Genomic DNA, 22286 nt, shown 5'->3' with positions numbered 1-22286 from the left:
CTTGAAAAAAATCAAATTGTAACCTTTCAGTGTTTTGGCTTGAACTAACTTTTCATTTCAAAATTTCCTTTCATTTTGTTTTTAAAAAAATCTAAAAATGGTCAAAATCTAAATGAAATGTTACAATTTTGTGAAACCAAACATTTTGTTCAGCCCTAAATATTGCTTTTATTTTTGTGATTTGCCGAAAAATTTGAACATTTGTGGTTTTGGTTTGACCCCAAACAAATTTTTTTCTCAACTTTTTGAAATTGCCAACAAATGGAAAATTCTATTATTCACCTAGCTGTAATCTCTACAGAGACTGGCTGCAAGGGTGTATCTCGCTCCAAGATGACACAAAATACCCAGAGATCAGGATTTAAAGTTTTAAACAGGTGGTTTATTTAAAAAGTAAAATAAAAACAACCAGAAATACAACCAAACATAAAAAAGATTGAGCCAGATGCAGGACATTTAGGCAAATTTCAATATATCTTAAATGTTCCTATAAGTTACCAAACTTACAACTACAAGGGTATGTCTACACTGCGTAAAAAAACCCATGGCATTGAGGTTCAGCGCCTGGGTCAGCTGACTTGGGCTCTGAGGGCTATGAAATTGCAGTGTAGATGTTCAGGCTTGGGATGGAGACCAGGCTCTGAGATCTTCCCCCTTTATGAGGTCTCAAAGCCCAGGCTCCAGCACGAACATCCACACTGCAATTTTATAGCCTTTCACAAGACCTAGTCAGCTAAGCCAAGCCAGCCGTGGCAATGCAGAGGGTCTTTTATTGCAGGGTAGACGTATCCAAAGGATGACTGTTATAAAGGTCACCTCACGCTAAGGATCCCTGATTTCCAGATAGGCTTTTTATAGCCGGAAGAAATTTCCCATGATTGCTTTTAAAGGACCTGATGCAAGGTCTATAGAAGCCAGTGGGAGACTCCCCCACCCCACCCACCCACCTTTCCCCTATAAGGCTCTTCTCAAAAGAAGCCAATAGGCAATTAGAGAAAAATCACTCAGTCACACTACAGGGGAGAAAAAAGCCATGCCCATCTGTTTGGGGACTGGCTACACCATGAGGCTAGAGAGACTGGTTATAAACCAATGGCTTCCTTCTTGCGGCACCCATATTTGCCTGGGAGGCCATGACCCCTCTGTCTAGATAGGGCTCTCCAGCCTTTTAGCTGTGGAGGAACCAGGAGATGGGGAATCTCTCATTACGACCCGGACCTTTTACCCCCTGCCCTGCTCTGCAGAGCAGTTGCCAACCCCTCAGGGTGCTGTGTCATAGGAGTTGAGGCCCATCATAGTGGGGTTCTTGTTACCTGGCGGCCTTACCTACTAAGAATGAGGCACCATTTCACATGGGACACCGGATTGTCAGATGATAATGCTTTCCAGCCACTGCTGACCTGCGGCTACATTAGCATCAATGTCTGGAGGCTCCAAAGTCTGTGCCCTTCATCCACCTACAGTGAAGGCCTGTCTGGGTCGCAGCCTGGGGCAAAATCCAGTGATGGAGAGAGAGCGGCCATTGGACACTGGTTACACTGTTCCAAAGCCGTGCAAAGTAACAACACCCCTGGCTGTTCCCCCAATGCAGAAAACCCCTGGATCAGGAGTTTCCAGGGTGTGCGGCCAGGGCAGCCCGGTGCACTGGCTATTCTCCAGCTGCCACGGGGACCAGGGGAAGACAGGTGGAATTAGAGCATCCCTCAAGGCTGTTTTAACTAGCTCAGGGTCAGGATTCCAAGCTGCCACTCCCTGTTCCTGTGCTGGATTCTGTGCTGACAGAGGGTTGAAAGGGGGCCTGGGAGAGCGCAGCTAGATACACGGGTGATTGTCACATGTTTGTTTGGAGGTGCTCCTGCCCCAAGTTTCACTCTGGCCCCCTGCCTGCTCTCAGATCTCTCTGCCCAGGGGGCACTCATGCACAGGGGATGTGCTGCCCCCTTGACAGATTCATTGACCAATTCCCCATGCAGCCTACAGGGAATGCGGGCTAGATGTTACCTCTTGGTTCAAGGTAGACCAGGCTGGGGAACATGCTTTAAAGTCTCATTTGTGGGCAACACACAGTCCTGAGCCCATCCCGGAAGAAGGGGAGAGCAGGTCCCTTGGAACTCAAGACAGAGACCAGGGGTGGGCAGAACATTGGCAGTAACTGAAGGAAATCTGTCATGCAGGCAGGGGGCCAGAATTTGCTCCTCAGAGGAGGAGGAGCTGCTGCTTCTGCTCTTGGGCCGACTTCTCCTCAGGTTCTTTCTTGGGCCTCCCACTCAGACTGGTTCTTCGGATCATAGGCCGCATCATTGTAAGTTGGTGGATGAGGCAATTCTGCAGTGGGCACTATGAGGTCTGCCCTGATGGTATTGGGCACAATCAGCATGGACTGGAAAACAGGGAAATCAGCCTCTCATTGGCATCATCATCACCACCAGCATCACCTGCATGCAGTCTCAGAGGAACTGAGCCAATGCCCACCGAGGTCCATGGGCATCTCTCCAATGATTCCACTAGACCATGTCCTGTTCACCAGCAGCATCCGCTACACCTACTGCCATCTTCCTGGCATCATCTGAATCATAGTGGCCACCATGCCCATGTTACCCAAGCCCCACTATTGCCTCCCTGAGATATGCTCTGCTAATCAGGAATGGGGTTAAATGGAAGCAAACCTCTTGCCATGCTTCCCAGACATGGAGCTGGCCAGCAATCTCATGGGATCAAAATGCTCACCTCGTGGGAGTTGAGGCGGGTTGCCCGGCACCAAAAGAGTGCGGTGGCGACGGCAATGCAGAACTCCAGGATGGTGAAGATCAGCAGCACGATGGAGATCCCGTTCCCGGCCTGCTCGAGAATAGAAAACCACAACAGCATAGCCATTAACACCCTATACCCCTGATCAGGGCTGAGGCTGCTGTGTGCTACATACAACTCATGCCCTCTCCTGCCTCGAGCTGCCCCCCGCAGAGTCCATTCCTAGAAGCACAAAAATCCAGTTCCACTTCTTCCCCTTGTCCAACGGGGTACACTAAGAATCCATTCCAGTGGCTCCCCCCAGTGTCATCTCAGACTTTTCTATCTGCCAGGATGCTGCACCCCAAGGGCCGGATTATTCACTGGTGTAGATCAGCTCTGAATTGGCTTCAATGGAGCAACACCGATTTACACCACCTGAGGATCTGTCCCCAGTGTCATCCTCAATCCATGTTTGCAGGGTTATAGCTGGGTGGGCCCCAGGATATGGTTGAGGCAAAATCTTTTATTGGACCAACTTCTGTTGGTGAAAGAGACATGCTTTCCAGCTAGACAGAACTCTACTTCAGACCAACAGAAGTTGGTCCAATAAAAGATTTTGCCTCACCCACCTTGTCTCTCTCTAATCTTCAATCCATATTATTTAGCATCTAGAATGTCTTGGGCACATCCCCTTCAGATTCTTGACTTAGACTTCAGTGCTAACAAAGAGGAAGCCTCATCCCTTTCCAAGGGAATCTACCTCAGGGTTTACGCCTTGCCCAGTGCATGATGGGGCAAGGACTTGGGAGTTTTGCTGGTGCTGTGTGAAGATTCAGGGAGTGTAGTTTAGGGTCCTACCTCAACAAAGCACTTTCATTCCAATTTTGACCTTTTTATACTTTTTTTTCTTAAAAAAAAAAAAAGAAGTTTTCTTTGCAATAGTCCTCTCAAAATGTTCTGTTCTGTACATGCTGAAATGGGACATTTTGACATTTTCAAAACTGCTTTTTCCCAATTTTTCTTCCTAAACAAAACATTGTCACTGCTGGCACGTTTTTAAACATTTCGATTTTGACAAAAGCAGCATTTTTGTCTAAAAAGGGGGTCACTCTCAAAATACCAACCAATGCCAATGTAATTTGTGCCAGGCTCATCACCTTGGCATCTGAGCCCCTCGTCACTGTTCCCATTCCTACATAGAAGGCTAGATCCTCCTCTCTCTCCATCTCTCTTAGAGCAACAACAGATCTCCCCAAGATGTTCATTCCAAACCAATGATCTGTGAATAGAAAGCTGCCAGCAGGATCTGAACAGTCGCTTACCATCACTAGATAATTGTAGTAGTCATAGTTGGAGTGGTACAGTCCATTTATATTCAGGTCTATTATAAAAGCCACTATCCCAAGTAATGCAAAGATGGCACTGATGACATTCATGGTCTGGCTTCCTTTCACCTGGAACATACACACAGAGGGGGGAAGGGATATTGCTAGGTATGGATGAAATAAATAATCAGCTGGAATCTGGTTAGTAACTTGCAAGTAATCTTGCAAGTAACTTGAACCAACCCTCTAATCTGAAACCATGGATCTGTGTCTCCTGGCTTTGTCTGGACTTGGGGGGTAAAAACCCACATTCTGGAAACCCAGCCTCTGAAGCTTTCCCGAGGATTGACCTGGAATAGGAATCTCCAGAAATCACGAGACGATGTTCCCAGCCTGGGATCAGACAAACCTACCTGCTGGACTGCAACATAACATCCCTCTCCACTCCCTGAATCTTTAATGGAGGACAAACCCGCACCACATGCTTCAGGGGGATGCCCTGAAATATCATCAGATGCTTCATGTGAACCCCACCCCTGCCCTGGAGAGGTTCTTCTCCCACACCAGAAACCACACCTCCTGGGGGAGGAGAGGAATTCAGCCTGTGTGTTCACCTGGTGCCTGGCATTCTGCTTTCACCCTGGTTCAAGTGGAGTTAAACTAAAGCCTCTGAAGGGAAGGCAATGCTAGGACTCACCGCGCATTCGGTCGGGCTCTTCTCGGCTCCGATAGAGAGGCAGCCAGAAATGATGAACTGTGTGGGGAAGGGGAAATTATCATTGTCAGGTGCACCTTGTTCATGGCTGGTTGCAGGGCTGTTATTAGCCCATCAGGCATCTGTACCAGATATGGCCTAGCTACAGAGCTTCATTATATACACCAGATGCCTAAATTGTAAGATCCTTGAATGCACTGTTGTGAGTTTAAGTAAGGCATGCCACACACAGCACTGCCTAGTGGCAGAACAGTATAATACAGCTGAGCATGCCATTACCCCAGACTTTAAGGTCAGAAGGGACCATCATGATCATCTAGTCCAGGGATCTCAAACTCAAATGACCACGAGGGCCACATGAGGACTAGTACATTGGCCCGAGGGCCGCATCACTGACCCTCCCCTGCTGCCCTGCTCCGCCCCACCTCTTCCCACCCCTTCCCTGCCCCCATTCCAACCCCTTCCCTGAAATCCCGCCCCAACTCCGCCCCCTCCCTGCCCCCAGGGGGGGTTCAGGGTGCATCAGGGGGCTCAGGGTACAGGAAGGGTGTGGCGTGCAGCAGGGGGTCAGTTTGCGGCAGGGGGCTCAGGGCAGGGGGTTGAGGTGCAGGAGGGGTGTGAGGTGTGGCAGGGGGTTGGGGTGCAGGAAGGTTGAGGGGTGCGGCAGGGGGTTCAGCTGCAGGAGGGGTGCGGGGGCGGGCTCCGGCCTGGCGTGCACTGGGGACAGGGCAGGCTTCCCTCCTGCCTGCCCTGCCCCCGCGCCGCTCCGGGAAGCGGCTGGAACCTTGGAGGGGGGCAGGGGACAGGGGTCTGTGTGTTGCCTTGGCTGCGCCTCCAGGACCACCCCCCGCAGCTCCCATTGGCTGGGAACGGGGAATCACGGCCAGGGCAGCACACAGACCCCTGTGCCCCCACTAGGTCCTGGCTGCTTCCCGGAGTGGCGCAGGGGCAGGGCAGGCAGGCAGGGAGCCTGCCCTGCCCTCGGTGTGTGCCGGGCCGGGCCGGAGCCGCTCTAGATAAACGCTGGGGGGGCTGCGGGGAGCTGGCGAGCTGCAGAAAATAACCCTGCGGGCCGCGTGTTTGAGACCCCTGATCTAGTCTGACCTCCTGCACAATGCAGGCTACAGAACCTCACCCACCCACTCCCGTAATAGACCTATAACCTCTGGCTGAGTTACTGAAGTCTTCAAATCATGATTTAAAGACTTCAAGTTACAGAGAACCCACCATTTACACTAGTTTAAACCTGCAAGTGACCCATGCCCCATTCTGCAGAAGAAGGCAAAAAATCACCAGGATCTCTGCCAATCTGACCCCAGGGAAAAATTCCTTTCTCACCCCAAATATTAGACCCTGAGCATGTGGGCAAGACCCACCAGCCAGACACCTGGGAAAGAATTCTCTGTAGTAACTCAGAGCCCTCTCCACCTAGTGTCCGATCACCAGCTATTGGAGATATTTGCTGCTAGAAGTCACAAATTGGCTACATGCCATTGTAGGCAGTCCTGTCATACCATCCCCTCCATAAACTTAGTAAGCTCAGTCTGGAAGCCAGATAGGTCTTTTGCCCCTACTGCTCCCCTTGGGAGGCTGTTCCAGAAATTCACTCCTCTGATGGCTAGAAACCTTCCTTTAATTTCAAGACTAAACTTGTTGATGGCCAGTTTATATCCATATGTTCTTGTGTCCACATTGGCACTTAAGTTAAAATAACTCCTCTCCCTCCCTGTATTTATCCCTCTGATGTATTTATAGAGAGCAATCACATCTCCCCTCAGCCTTCATTTGGTTTGGCTAAACAAGCCAAGCTCTTTGAGTCTCCTCTCATAAGGGAGGTTTTCCATTCCTCAGAACATCCTAGTAGCCCTTCTCTGCACCTGTTCTGGTTTGAATTCATCTTTGTTAAACATGGGAGACCAGACCTGCACACAGTATTCCAGGGGAGGGCTCACCCGAGCCTTGTATAATGGGTATTAACACTTCCCTGTCTCTACTGGAAATACCTCGCCTGATGCATCCTAGGACTGCATTAGCCTTTTTCACAGCCTCATATTATTAAACTGTGGGTCTCTTTAAACTTTGGGATCAATTCTGGTTCCCCTAAGGGACCCGCCTCTGATGGAAACGAGGCAGAAGCATGGACCCCTTCTCCCTGCTAGGGCAAACAGGATGGGGAGCTCAGGAAATGAGTCTGCTTCTGCTGGAAAGCAACTACCTCTCTGGACTCCTGCAATCCAGAGTCTCTGTTGTCCGGCTGGAAGGTGGGTTTCTCCAGGTAAGTAGGCTCCATACTTTCAGGCACAGGGCCACTAAGGTCCAGGCCCTCAAAGATATGTGGCTGCTTGACTCCTGTTGAAATCCATGAGTTAAGTCCCTAAATATCCCGTGAGGATCCAGGCCTGGGGCATGGATCATCTTTTTGTTTTGTGTCTGCACAGCACTTAGCACTATGGGATCCTGGTCCAGGACTAGGGGCCCCAGGAGATCCTGCAACATAAATAATAACAATCCATCTAATTCATCAGCATTCTGATCCTCTGCAGGTGCCTCTAAAAGACATTCAAGTGAGAGACAATCCCTTCAGGCTAGACCATGGGACAGTCCTACCCACCCAGTCCTCGGTGGGTAGAGAGGAGAGAAAAATGGGCTGGTCATGGGAAGCCAGTCTGAGGTGAGTGGAGAGGGGAGAAAATGGAATTGTCATGGGAAGCCAACCCAATCTGGATTCATTCAGTTCCATTTACGCTACTCACAGACACTCCTCCAAGGAACGGGATCTCTCCAATCACAAAGACAGAGGTGTAAACATTGGTGATGGTCGTCAGGACAATCCCAAAGCCGATATGCATGAAACCCATCATGATCTGGATGGTCTGAGAGAATGATCACAGCAGTAACATGGGTCACAGTCATCCCTGCCATCATGCTGCTGACTTTACAGAGAGGTGCCCAGCAGCTCTGCATTTTGAAAGCACTGTGCAAATGCAGCATGGGCTAGGTATGGGTCACTGAGGGCACTGTTACAGCTTATCACCAAGTAGCTTGTGCTTTTTAGCTCTGAAAGCCGAGAGTTCAAACCCCGTTGTTGACTCAAGCTGGGGTCAGTGACATAAACATCAGCTAACCCTCCCATATTTAGTAGATGGAGAAACTGAGGCAGAACAGTGAAGTGACCTGCTGTAGCTCTTCCACCCAATCAAGCTGGGTTTAGTGCTCAGGAGTGATTGACTCCTAGCCACACTGAGCTCAGGACCATAGGTGAGAGCCAGAGGAGAACAAAAGAAGGGGAAAGATTGGAACTGCTGTGTGATGAGTTCTGACCTCCTCAGTGGTGTCTGGGAAGAGCATCATGAAAGGTCCTCAAGGCAGGACAGTGCAAGAGCAGGATTCCTTTTTTTGCCATATTCTGGAATTGTGGGGGGGTACCCATGTCCCCCCAGCATTTCCCCCTCCATGCATGGCCAGCAACCTTCCTTTTGGGGGCTGTTCTTTACCCAGACTGAGGGGGGTCCTGCAAAAGATGCTCCCCACTGCCCCAAAGCAGAGCTCTATAACCCCCTGGCTAGGATGCAGCTCTGCAGAAACCTCAGCCTCTGCCAGCAGGAGAATGGGCCTACGAGTCTGCCACATGTGAGAGCTGCACTTTGCTCTGCGGAGCTCCCTGCAGGAGAGAACAGGCCCAGGGGGTTCAGTGGGGCTGCCAGCCTCTGACCTCCCAAGAGGAGGGAGGGAGCAGGGCTGGCCCTGGAAGCCAAGGCAGAGCAGAGTGCCCTCAGGTGGGCAGTCCCTGGAAGCCTCCCCTATGCCCATGCTGGTGCCAGGACTCTGCTCTCCTGACACTGACCAGAGCCCCTGCTGCCACTACGCACCCTGGCCTGCTGCCAATCCCAGGGCTGGCAGCACCTGGGGGGTGCCAGCTGGAACAGGTGTCAGCCCAGGTCTGCCTGCCCCTCCCTTCTGCTCCCCTGCTCTCTCCACCAGCTGGAGAATCAGGCTGGCAGGCCCCTGAGCAAGAGGCAGGGTGACCAGATAGCAAGTGTGAAAAAACAGGAGGGGGTGTGTTGGGGGGGGGGTAATCTGCCCCTATACAAGACTAAGCCCCAAATATCAGGAGTGTCCCTATAAAACCGGGACATCTGGTCACCCTTGCGTGGGGGTCACCTTGCCACACAAGCGCCTCTCAAGGAAGAGCAGCCCAGGCAGGCCCCCCCACCCCGAGGGGCAGCTCCAGGGGGCTTTGGCTGATGGGTTTCCAGCCCAGGAAGGAGCGCTACGATCCTCGTCTGACAACCCGCCTAGCACAGGCCAGGGGGGGGGATGCGCCCCACCTCTCCCCGGCACTCGGAGGCGGCTCGGGCCCTGCCAGTCCCCGCACCCCCCTGCCCAGTGCAGCCCCCCCACACACACACTTTTCCCATCTCTCAGCCACACTCACCCCCATCACTCGGTTCTTCCCCTTGGGGATCGTCTCCGCCTTGTACATCACGGCGCGTCTCCCCAGCCGTATGGTCCCCTCCCCTGACATGGACGCCACCGGGGTGTTCGCTCCCAGCCCCGCGGGGTGCCCGGCGGCTGGACGCGAAGCTGCATCCGCCCCCCCCAGCCCCACGCCTGGCTGAGCCTGGCCCACGAGCGCCGGCCCGGCTGCCCAGCTGGGGAGGAGCCGGGGCGATCCCACCGGCTGCCGCGGAGGACGAGCTCACGGAGACAGAGGCGCTGGAGGACGCGCACACGGCAGGGAAAGGGGGGCGGGGGCGGGGGGGGGGATTTATTCACAAGCGCGAGCTCCAGCCCTGATCGTGCAGGGGCAGCAAGCGGGCGCGCAGCCCTGGGCTGGGGGGTGAGCTGCAGGGGCCCCCCGGCGGCGGCTGCCCCTGCCCCGCCGTTCAATCCGTTCAGGGAGGCGTGGGACGGAAACGCCACCGTCCCGGGGCTGCTGGGGCCGCGGAGCGAGAACGGGAGGAACCGGTATTTACACAGCGGAGCAGCCGGCGGAGAGTGAAAACCCGTTTGTAAGGAGCGGGAGCAGGGAAAGGTCTTCACGCAGAGGCGCGCAGGCTCCTTGGGTGAGCAGGGTTAGATGCGAGCACTCTGTCCAAGCCGTCAGACAACGGGAAGAGCCAGCCACAGCCCTCAATGGCCTCATGCAGCACGGAGACCCACAGGCCCTGGGACGGCTTCCTTTCTTTTCTTGAAAATGTCAGGGCCATTCATTTCATTGGGTGAGGCCCTTGCTCGGTATACATGGCCAGATCTTGACCAAGAGGCTTCCGGCAACTTGGTGGCCACTAAAATCCAGCCCCCAGAATACCTATTTTCTGCTGCAGCAGCCAGAGCTCTGACACTTTAGCCCTAACTTAACCTCTACCCTCACCCTGAGGTCAGTGCCTCACCCCAGGACCCAGAACCTATGTAACCATAGCGATCAGTGGTCCCCCAGATCAACAGAATGGAAATCTACAACATTCCCTGCAATTCTGGAGTGGAGCAGATGCAACACACAGACATATCAAGTTAAGCACAAGGCCTTGCTTTGCATCCTTATGCCCTGTCTGTGACGGAGAGGAGCATTAGCCCTCCTTTTATAGGTAGGGCAACATGGGAAAACTTTCTAACTCTAAGGGTAGTTCAGCTCTGGAACATTGTTGGAGGTTTCTAAGAACAGATGGGGCAAACACGTGCCAGGGATGGTTTAGGGTTCCTCGGTTCTGCCTTAGTGCAGGGGACTTGCTGAATTCTTCCAGACCTAAGTTTCTGTGATTCTGTCATGGCCCTGCCCTGCCTCCCAGGGTACAGTGAGGATAAATACAATAAAGATGGTGACGCACTTTGAAATCAATGCCTGAAAAGTGATAGCATTGCATTATACCAATAAAGAAGCCCAGATAGGGCATAAGCACAGACAATTTTGGTGTCATTCTTATATGGAAACCCTAACTTGTCAGGAAACCGAGACAAGAAAGGTAGTGCAGAGCCAAGGTTAGCCAGCAAAAGGTGCTACAGGACCGCCACCCCTCTCTCCCTTTCATCTGTTAAGGCAAACCCAGGCCCCCGCTGCTGATCTGGCGCTGCACCCTCTCCAGGGCTTTCACCAATAGCCTCATCACACTATTTACAATGCTCTTACTCTGCTCATCATGCTGGGTCTATTCCCTGCACCCTGCTGGCTGCAGGTGTCTCTTTGACAGGAGGCTCCCAGCACAGCCAGCTGGATGGCTGTATTGCTTTCACAGCTGGAATCCCCTTTGGAGTGTGTTGCCTGATTTTAGGAAGTTAATATTAATTTGGATAGTATGGGTTACAGACTCACCAGTTAATCTGATCAGAAGATATTAAAAGCATCTTGTAGGTGCTTCCTCAGCTCTCGTCCCCTAAAGCCCCTACTCTACTTGCGCTATATTGATGACATCTTCATCATCTGGACCCATGGAAAAGAAGCCCTTGAGGAATTCCACCATGATTTCAACAATTTCCATCCCACCACCAACCTCAGCCTGGTCCAGTCCACACAAGAGATCCACTTCCTGGACACTACAGTGCTAATAAACAATGGTCACATAAACACCACCCTATACCGGAAACCTACTGACCGCTATTCCTACCTGCATGCCTCCAGCTTTCACCCTGACCACATCACACGATCCATCGTCTACAGCCAAGCTCTGCGATACAACCGCATTTGCTCCAACCCCTCAGACAGAGACAAACACCTACAAGATCTCTGTCAAGCTTTCTTACAACTACAATACCCACCTGCAGAAGTAAAGAAACAGATTGATAGAGCCAGAAGAGTTCCCAGAAGTTACCTACTACAGGACAGGCCTAACAAAGAAAATAACAGAACGCCGCTAGCCGTCACCTTCAGCCCCCAACTAAAACCCCTCCAACGCATTATTAAGGATCTACAACCTATCCTAAAGGATGACCCAACACTCTCACAAATCTTGGGAGACAGGCCAGTCCTTGCCTACAGACAGCCCTGCAACCTGAAGCAAATACTCACCAACAACCACATACCACACAACAGAACCACTAACCCAGGAACTTATCCTTGCAACAAAGCCCGTTGCCAATTGTGCCCACATATCTATTCAGGGGACACCATCACAGGGCCTAATAACATCAGCCACACTATCAGAGGCTCGTTCACCTGCACATCCACCAATGTGATATATGCCATCATGTGCCAGCAATGCCCCTCTGCCATATACATTGGTCAAACTGGACAGTCTCTACGTAAAAGAATAAATGGACACAAATCAGATGTCAAGAATTATAACATTCATAAACCAGTCGGAGAACACTTCAATCTCTCTGGTCACGCAATCACAGACATGAAGGTCGCTATCTTAAAACAAAAAAACTTCAAATCCAGACTCCAGCGAGAAACTGCTGAATTGGAATTCATTTGCAAATTGGATACTATTAATTTAGGCTTAAATAGAGACTGGGAGTGGCTAAGTCATTATGCAAGGTAGCCTGTTTCCTCTTGTTTTTTCCTACCCCCCCCCCAGATGTTCTGGTTTAACTTGGATTTAAACTTGAAGAGTGGTCAGTTTGGATGAGCTATTACCAGCAGGAGAGTGAATTTGTGTGTGTATGGGGGTCGGGGGGATGTGAGAAAACCTGGATTTGTGCAGGAAATAGCCCAACTTGATTGTCATGCACATTGTGTAAAGAGTTGTCACTTTGGATGGGCTATCACCAGCAGGAGAGTGAATTTGTGTGGGGGGGTGGAGGGTGAGAAAACCTGGATTTGTGCTGGAAATGGCCCACCTGATGATCACTTTAGATAAGCTATTACCAGCAGGACAGTGGGGTGGGAGTAGGTATTGTTTCATATTCTCTGTGTATATATAAAGCCTGCTGCAGTTTCCACGATATGCATCTGAGGAAGTGAGCTGTAGCTCACGAAAGCTTATGCTCTAATAAATTGGTTAGTCTCTAAGGTGCCACAAGTACTCCTTTTCTTTTTGCGAATACAGACTAACACGGCTGTTACTCTGAAACCTACCTAGGTGAAAGATTCCCAGACATGTATGCTAACTTTGCCACAGCCAAAATACTTTAATATAAATATATTACAAATCAAACCCATAAGAAAATAAGAAATTCATAAAAAAAGATATGTAGGCAAGCAAACAGACTAGCCCTGTAGGCTACAAGTGGGACCCACCTCCGCCCCTCTTCTTTCAGCCCCAAAACTCCCCTCTCCCTGCCTGACACCAGAATTCCCCTTCTCTTTCCTTTCTGCGCACCTGCTCCACAATCAGCATGTTTCATTTTAATTTTAGCCACTTTTAATCATTTTGGATTGATTTCATTACAAAAGCAAAGGACACTGAGGCAAAGTCATTTTGAACCAAGACACCAAATCATATTGATTTTTTCAGAATGCATTTTAGGTTTTTGTTGTTGTCCCCCCCGCCCCGACCAACACAATTTGGCAAAACCAACACTAATTCCCAAAATGTTTTGGGGGTCGCCGAATTGGCATTTTTCATCGAAAAAAGTTTTGGTCACAAAATGTCACCCTGTTCCAATCGCATTCGAGAATCAGCCTGAGCCCACTGGGGAAGAGGGTGCTCTGATCAGTGACAGAGGGACTGATGTTGGTTTCTAGGTGAACTCCTGCTTCCCCTAAAGCTATAGGTTGCTTCTCCAGTCCAACACAAGGGCAGAGGGCTTGGACGTAATTACCAGAGAAGGGAGTGTCCATCACAAGAGACTGAGAGGAGAGTTCAAGGGTTGGTCCATCCTGGGCCTTTCTGCTGACGTTACCCAATGAGGGGGACCATGGAGCTCACCCCCCTGGATAGGGTGACAATAGCATGACCCTTATGGTGGGTGGATCTTGCTAATGTATGGCACAGAGCGACCAGGGATAAGGAATGTAACATTTCAAATGGGGGGGGGGGGCTAATTTTAAAGCAACAGACCGAAACAATATACTGCCAAGAGCAAAAACTGAGCCAGGCTCCAGCCATCTGCTCTAGTCTCAGTGGACAACATATACATTGTTTCCCCATAAGGGACCAAATATGCAACAGCAACACTGCTGGCAACCTCTCTGCCTGGCTATCCAACCCTATTCTCCAGCCAGGCTTTTTATAGCCACTGGAGAGATCCCATGAGCACTTTCTCTTAAAGTGACAATCTTTTATACACAGACAGTTAAGAAGACAAAGTAGTAGTTGATACCCCCATGATTTCCAAATACCATTGGAGCCTTCTTTTTGAGTCAGCAGAGCAGAGTCCTGTTTGAGTCAAACTGAGCATCCATATCTAGGAGCTATCAGTAGAGGAATACCCTTGCTAGCTGGATCAGAGGGAGGGACGGACGGAGGGGTGGAAATGAATGGATGGGTGCTGAGGGTGGATGGGAGCATACAACTTGATCTTCCCCGTGCTGGGGAAGGGCGGGCAGGGATGTGCCCAGATCCGCAAGGCACTCATTCATAGGTCCATAAAACCAGAAATAAGAGTCTAATAACATCTGATTAATTGGGATCTGGAACTTCTTCTTGGCACCAGGCACTAGATCTGAAGAGGGGCATCTCAGGAAGGGCTGGTGACGTTTTTGTTTGAAACTTTTTAAAGTCAGAAATGGAGATGGGGTGATCCTGAAATGCTTTGTGAATTCGTGCTGGTTGTGCTGAACTAGTTTGGCAACACAAACAAACAACCTCCCACCCCTAAAAATATTCTGAAAAACTCAAGGTATTTCACTGACATTTTCAAAAAGGTTTAGAATTTTTTTTTTTTTTGCTTTGAAAGGTCTTTTCTTCTAGAAATTTCCTTAAAAAAAAGTTTTAAAATGCCCAAAATCAAAATGAAACATTTTGTTTGACCCCAGAAATTTTTTTTTAACTTCTTGATTTGCCAAACATTTCATTTTCGGCTCAACCCAATTATTCCCCCTCTATCAAGAATGCTTGATAGAGATCTTGTAGGCATCTGAGGGGTTGGAGCAAATGTGGTTGTATCGCAGAGCTTGGCTGTAGACGATGGAGCGTGTGGTGTGGTCAGGGTGAAAGCTGGAGGCATGTTGGTAGGAATAGCGGTCAGTAGGTTTCCAGTATAGGGTGGTGTTTATGCGATGGTTGGAGCAAATGCGGTTGTATCGCATAAACACCACCCTATACTGGAAACCTACTGACCGCTATTCCTACCAACATGCCTCCAGCTTTCACCCTGACCACACCACACGCTCCATCGTCTACAGCCAAGCTCTGCGATACAACCACATTTGCTCCAACCCCTCAGATGCCTACAAGATCTCTATCAAGCATTCTTACAACTACAATACCCACCTACGGAAGTGAAGAAACAGATTGATAGAGCCAGAAGAGTTCCCAGAAGTCACCTACTACAGGACAGGCCTAACAAAGAAAACAACAGAACGCCACTAGCCGTCACCTTCAGCCCCCAACTAAAACCCCTCCAACGCATTATTAAGGATCTACAACCTATCCTGAAGGATGACCCAACGCTCTCACAAATCTTGGGAGACAGGCCAGTCCTTGCCTACAGACAGCCCCCCAACCTGAAGCAAATACTCACCAGCAACCACATACCACACAACAGAACCACTAACCCAGGAACCTATCCTTGCAACAAAACCCATTGCCAACTGTGCCCACATATCTATTCAGGGGACACCATCACAGGGCCTAATAACATCAGCCACACGATCAGAGGCTCGTTCACCTGCACATCCACCAATGTGATATATGCCATCATGAGCCAGCAATGCCCCTCTACCATGTACATTGGTCAAACTGGACAGTCTCTACATAAAAGAGTAAATGGACACAAATCAGATGTCAAGAATTATAACATTCATAAACCAGTCGGAGAACACTTCAATCTCTCTGGTCACGCGATTACAGACATGAAAGTCACTATTTTACAACAAAAAAAACTTCAAATCCAAACTCCAGCGAGAAACTGCTGAATTGGAATTCATTTGCAAATTGGATACAATTAACTTAGGCTTGAATAGAGACTGGGAGTGGCTTAGTCATTATGCAAGGTAGCCTATTTCCCCTTGTTTTTTCCTACTCCCCCCCCCCCCCAGACGTTCTTGTTAAACCCTGGATTTGTGCTGGAAATGGCCCACCTTGATTATCATACACATTGTAAGGAGAGCGGTCACTTTGGATAAGCTATTACCAGCAGGAGAGTGGGGTGGGAGGAGGTATTTTTTCATGCTTTGTGTGTATATAATAAGATCTTCTAAACTTACCACAGTATGCATCCGATGAAGTGAGCTGTAGCTCACGAAAGCTTATGCTCAAATAAATTGGTTAGTCTCTAAGGTGCCACAAGTACTCCTTTTCTTTTTGCGAATACAGACTAACACGGCTGTTACTCTGAAACCGGTTTAGAAGGTGGATTTTAGAAAAGTTTGCAGAGTGTGGATGATAAATAGAAACTTTGGCTTGGCTGTGGCTTGGCTGTGGCTTTGTCTTGGCTGTGGTGGGATTCACTAGCCTGTGATGAGTGGGTGGATGGGTACAGGGAGCTGGAACAGATGGAGAGTTTATTCTATGGGGAAAGTTTCTGTAAATGTAAAACCAACAAGTAAATCAAGGATCGATTCCTCCCTTTTGGACAGTTCATCGCTTCTGGATCCCTCTCTGTTGCAGCTGAAAAGAAACTCAAAAGGGCCAGGTGAGTTACAGCATTTGCTCCTCTTGTGTGTTTGAGAGAGATATAAAGCCAGATCCTCAGCTGGACTGAGAAGGGACACGTGCGCGAAAGAGCCCTTGTCCCCATCCTGAGGTCACTTTCTTATTGAACAGTCCCTGTCCAGGCTGCTCCAGGCCTAAGGGGATATTCTGGCAGCTGTGGATTGCTGGATACAGACATGAGCCCCAACTGATCACTCTTCTTTGGGCCATGCCCCCTATGCCAGCAGTTGGGAGGCATAGCAGTGGCTATAGGATATCTAATTATTTCTCTGTATGGGTGCAATGGTGTCCACTCACCACAGCAGTGTCTCCTATTCTGCCCTGCAGCTGCTTTTATGCTAGCCAGCTGGGCCCTGATTGGCTGCTCTGTGCCACTTCTCTCCCATTGGCTGCTTTCTGCACAGCCTCTCTAGGCTGCTTGGAGGACTCACCTCCACTACTCTTTTCTGGGCTGGAATGTGGCAGGCCCACAATGCCTCCACTAACCCCTTCCACTCCTGTGTGAACACCCATCACAGCATAGAAAAAATCTTTGCAGAGCTGGATCTGCAGGGTTTAGAGCTGCTTGTATCGGTAGAGCTTAGTGGCCTGAAAGTGGCCGAGGATTGGGGCCTTATAGCTTAGTTCTGCTCTGCTCAGAATGTTCCCCAGAGAGAGCAGTTTGGGGAGAGAAGCAGACACCCTGTCTGTCACAGCCTAGCTGGATCCTGGATGCTGCTCCTGCTCTGATAGAAAGGGACCCCTACTGAGTAAACCTGGGATTCATCTCACGGATACTGTTGGGTGGTGTTACAGGGTGGTGCCTGTAGGAGGTATTGTGTGTAGAGGTAGGACCAAAGCCTGAATACACAAACCTCAGTGGACTCTGGGAGAACTCGATACAGAGCTTTCAGTTACTCCCTCTCTGCACTGGGGCAGGAACCAAGTGGGGGAGGCTCCTATATTCTGGAGCTGTGCCTAGGCCTACCTGGCTCTTGTTGTAAGTTAGAGCTGCCTCAGGGCTGCTCAAACTTAGCCTTTCCTTTCCATGGGGCCCCTGGGGGTCTTGAGAAGCAGAGAATAGCCAGAATGCAGTGTACTCCGGTCATGTAACCGATTCTAACCCTTATGCCAGGGGCTGAGATCAGGACTGGTGCAGAGTATTTATCATAGAATATAAGGGTTGGAAGGGACCTCAGGAGGTCATCTAGTCCAACCCCCTGCTCAAAGCAGGGCCAATCTCCAACTAAATCATCCCAGCCAGGGCTTTGTCAAGCCTGACCTTAAAAACCTCCAAGGAAGGAGATTCCACCACCTCCCTAGGTAATGCATTCCAGTGTTTCACCACCCTCCTAGTGAAATAGTGTTTCCTAACATCCAACCTAAACCTCCCGCACTGCAACTTGAGACCATTACTCCTTGTCCTGTCATCTGCTACCACTGAGAACAGTCTAGAGCCATCCTCTTTGGAACCCCCTTTCAGGTACTTGAAAGCAGCTATCAAATCCCCCCTCATTCTTCTCTTCTGCAGACTAAACAATCCCAGTTCCCTCAGCCTCTCCGCATAAGTCATGAGTCATAAGTCAGACCCCTAATCATTTTTGTTGCTCTCCGCTGGACTCTTTCCAATTTTTCCAAATCCTTCTTGTAGTGTGGGGCCCAAAACTGGACATAGTACTCCAGATGAGGCCTCTCCAGTGTTGAATAGAGGGGAACGATCACGTCCCTCGATCTGCTGGCAATGCCCCTACAGATACATCCCAAAATGCCATTGGCCTTCTTGGCAACAAGGGCACACTGTTGACTCCTATCCAGCTTCTCGTCCACTGTCACCCCTAGGTCCTTTTCTGCCAGCTGCTGCCGAGCCATTCGGTCCCTAGTCTGTAGCGGTGTGCCCATACTACACCAGCTGGGGCTGCCCCCTGTGCAGCTGGTGTCCTGAGGAGACATTCCCACCCCTTTCATGCTACCTGAGGCTTAAGGGTCTTAAACTCAGACTCATACTTTAAGGCTAGAGGGACCATCGTGATCATCTGCCCTTCTGCAAATTGCAGGCCACAGAACCTCACCCATCCACTCCCGTAATAGACCCCTAACCTCTGGCTGAGTTACTGAATTTCTCAAATCATGATTTAAAGTCTTCAAGTTACAGAGATTTACACTGGTTTGAACCTGCAAGTGACCCATGCTGCAGAGGAAGGTGACACCCCCTCCCCCCCGCATAGTCTCTGCCAATCTAACCCAGGGGGAAATCCTTGGTGTAATGGCTAAGGGAACCTTTGCTCTGAATCTGAATGTCACGACTCAGCCTGGTCAGAGCTTCACCTCTAAAGAAGCCCAGAAGGCACAGTCATGCTGCACAGCTGGAACTCACAGTCTGTTTTAGCTCTAAAGACAGGAAAAGGTTGTAGGGTGGGTGGGAGGATGAGGACATGAACAGGAGTGACTCTGAAGGGGTGTCTCTAAATGCAGGAAAATCCTCTTTTCTAAGCATAGCTCTGCCAAAATGAGTAATTAATCCCAGTAGCTCCTTGAGTTATGATTTATATACTCATAGGAATACTGGGCTGGAAGGAACCTCGAGAGGCCATCTAATCCATCTCCCTGCACTGAGGCAGGACCAAGTACACCTAGCCCATCCCTGACAGGTGTTTGGCTGCCCATTTTAATGATATGATCACCTTTGATGGCTCAAATTCACCGTACAAGCACGCCTCATCTAACATGTCCAGTCAAAATTTTCCTCCATGAAGCAAAGTTAGTCACATGCAACACAACTTTCCTTAGCTACACACTTCATCAGCATAGCAAGAAATCAGGTGTAAAACTCTACACCTAGGTCATTTTCGTAACAGCACAATGCTGAGCCCTTGGGCATATCATCATGAGCAAGGATCAAACCTACAGCCTTTGAAACGTAAGGTCTACTAGCTGAGCTGGAAGTCCCAGCTTTACTAACTAAAGCTGCCGTTGGCTCAGTGATTGCTAGCTGTGGCCTAGCCCCCACTAGAGAGGGGCAGAGAGTCACACTGAGCATGGGTTACAATAACCATACTAGTTTTTCCCTACAAACTTAGTTGCACATAGGTAGCCCATGTAGCTAGATACAGATCAGTAGCAGCAGCTGCATGGTGCTCTGTGCATTCTAGAATAAGTGGGCGTCATTTACACAATTGCTAAGTGGGGGTACAATTCTTCCACATCAGAATGAGCACATTTGATACAGGTGCAAATGACACAAGTAACCTTTCTGCTCAATGACAGGTTTCAGAGTAGCAGCCGTGTTAGCCTGTATTCGCAAAAAGAAAAGGAGGACTTGGGGCACCTTAGAGACTAACAAATTTATTTAAGCATGAGCTTTTGTGAACTACAGCTCACTTCATGCATCCGATGAAGTGAGCTGTAGCTCACAAAAGCTCATGCTCAAATAAATTTGTTAGTCTCTAAGGTGCCCCAAGTCCTCCTTTTCTTTCTGCTCAATGTTTTCAGCAGCATCAGAGGCTGGTTCAAATATCTAGGTGCATCTCTTAAAACCCTAGCACACACTACTAGCTCAAGCCCCCACCCAGAATTTCTGGGATCATTAAATACTTTTCCTGGATAGCTCGGTAGTTTGAGCTTTGGCCTGCTAAACCCAGGGTTGTAAGATCAATCCTTGAGGGGGCCATTTAGGGATATGGGGCAAAAATTGGGGATTGATCCTGCTTTGAGCAGGGGGTTGGACTAGATGACCTCCTGAGGTCCCTTCCAACCCTGATATTCTATGACTGAATAGGCAGTACTGCCCCCACTCACAAGCAAACTGAGTCTCTACATGAAGCAAGGAGAACTTAATTTGGGGAAATGGAACCTGGCATCAACTTGGGAAGACACAACATTATATCTACCTGAATGGTCAGTAAAAGCCTCCCCCCATGGTAGCTTTGTCTGTAGGTCATTAACTCAGTTCTCCACCCACAGGTGTGAATATCCAACAGGCAAATGTCCTGTACCACAGCCCTTCCCCATTTCCCACTCACTGAACCCCACTCCAGGTTTGGAGTCAGCTTTTAATGTAGTCCTGCAGTCCAGGCATGCACTCAGACAGTCCTGTCTCCAATCTCCTGGGGAAATGCTATTCAATCTGCTTCTGAGAATCCACCCCCAGCCCAGCTACAATGACTTCAGCTTTATTTAGTGGTTGGCTAGAAAGAACCTCACCTCTCTTTTTGCAGCTTCCTTCATTAGTTTCAGCAATGAGCATCCTTGGTGTTGCCCCCCAACAAGTACCTGCTGCTACATCCCCTCAAAAAAAAAATCCTCTCAACAACTGAGAGTGTTCAGTGGGAGAAAAATCAGTAGCACATAGGATCCTTGAGCAAAATCTTCCACAGGATACATTCATTGCCAAAAACCTTTCCTTTTTGCCCTCAGTTTCATTATGCAACCAATTCTGAGTTTTTGTACAGTTATGGTGACTCCTGGACAGGGCCAGATTAATCTTTTGTGGGCCTGGCACCAAATATATTTGTGGGACACTACAGCAGGAGCACCAAAACCTCCCCCTGCCCCACATCTTCCCCCCCTCCCACAAGGCCTTGCCCCAACTTTTGCTCCTCCCCCTTCCCCATCGCTCAGTGCTCTCCACCTCTATTCCCCCCACAGGGGTTTAAGCAAAGAGAATGAAGTCGCTGTATGCTTTGCTTTATATATCCATATACTTCCTTCCTCTCAAACAAAAAAAACCCTTCATCATGTGGATCAATTAGCCACTTCCAAGAAATGCAGGTATAAACATGTATGAAATTTTCCACCATATATGAGCCTACTTTGGTCCTTCATAACCCCATACAATTTTTGGCCACTCAGTGCATGGCACTTTCTAAAGCCAGACCTTAATTACATTTATTACTAAATAGTGTCTTAATGTGATAAACAACAGTAGTGTTTAATGTCTTTGGCATCCAAAAATCAAAGACTTCTGGACATGGTGTCAAGGTTCCTTCCCCACTCTTAACTCTAGGGTACAGAAGTGGGGACCTGCATGAAAACCCCCTAAGCTTATTTTTAGCAGTTTAGGTTAAAACTTCCGCAAGGTACAAACTATTTTACCTTTTGCCCTTGGATTGATTGCTGCCACCACCAAGCATCTAACAGGAAGAGAGCCTGCTTGGAAATGTCTTCCCCCCCCCCAAATCCTCCCAAACCCTACACCCCCTTTCCTAGGGAAGGCTTGATAAAAATGCACACCAATTTGCATAGGTGAGCACAGACCCAAACCCTTGGATCCTAAGAACAATGAAAAAGCAATCAGGTTCTTAAAAGAAGAATTTTAATTGAAGAAAAAGTAAAAGAATCTGTAAAATCAGGATGGTAAATACCTTACAGGGTAATCAGATTCAAAACACAGAATCCCTCTAGGCAAAACCTTAAGTTACAAAAAGGCACAAACAGGAATATACATTCCATTCAGCACAGCTTATTTTATCAGCCATTTAAACAAAACAGAATCTGACGCATATCTAGTTAGAACTTAGTAAGTAATCTAAGACTTCATTCCTGTTCTGTCCCCAGCAAAAGCATCACACAGACAGACTCAGACCCTTTGTTTCTCCCCCACTCCAGCTTCTAAACCCTTTACAGGTGAAAGATCACCTGCTGAACCCATCCCTCCAACACAGGAGCCTACCAGGCTGCTGACAGTGTTCATTTATCTGCTACAACGCATCTGACTGAGCAAGGCAAATGGTGTGGGGAGTTATTACTGCAAGCGTTTAACGGGTGGGTGAGAGGGAAGGATACATAATGGAGGCAACCTTTGAGGTAGGGAGTGATGAGAAGAGGTAGCTGGGAGCACGTAGG

General features: G+C 49.2%; 1 protein-coding gene across 1 annotated transcript; it reads right to left on the bottom strand.

Annotated features, from left to right (window-relative positions):
* Positions 1-360: 360 nt before the first annotated feature.
* On the bottom strand, positions 361-9746 carry LOC140912458 (membrane-spanning 4-domains subfamily A member 12-like). Its single transcript, XM_073346889.1, has 6 exons — positions 9206-9746; positions 7524-7643; positions 4753-4809; positions 4053-4184; positions 2728-2838; positions 361-2380 (listed from the first exon to the last, which is right to left on the bottom strand). The coding sequence occupies exons 1-6, from the start codon at positions 9293-9295 to the stop codon at positions 2243-2245; spliced, it is 648 nt and encodes a 215-aa protein (XP_073202990.1). The 5' UTR covers positions 9296-9746; the 3' UTR covers positions 361-2242.
* Between the last annotated feature and the right edge of the window lie 12540 nt (positions 9747-22286).

The sequence above is a fragment of the Lepidochelys kempii genome, chromosome 6, assembly GCF_965140265.1.
Source record: "Lepidochelys kempii isolate rLepKem1 chromosome 6, rLepKem1.hap2, whole genome shotgun sequence".
NCBI lineage: Eukaryota > Metazoa > Chordata > Testudines > Cheloniidae > Lepidochelys > Lepidochelys kempii.
Note: the sequence above shows the minus strand (reverse complement) of the source record. Positions and strands in the feature narration are given on the sequence as shown.

Bases quoted from the DNA above. Each gene is read 5' to 3' on its own strand.
- LOC140912458 (XM_073346889.1), bottom strand. From the start codon at position 9,295: ATGTCAGGGGAGGGGACCATACGGCTGGGGAGACGCGCCGTGATGTAC. The intron at 4,185-4,752 runs GTGAGTCCTAGC...TGTATGTTCCAG, and splicing joins AGAGCCCGACCGAATGCGCG to GTGAAAGGAAGCCAGACCAT. The intron at 2,381-2,727 runs GTGAGCATTTTG...CCTGTTTTCCAG, and splicing joins CCCGCCTCAACTCCCACGAG to TCCATGCTGATTGTGCCCAA.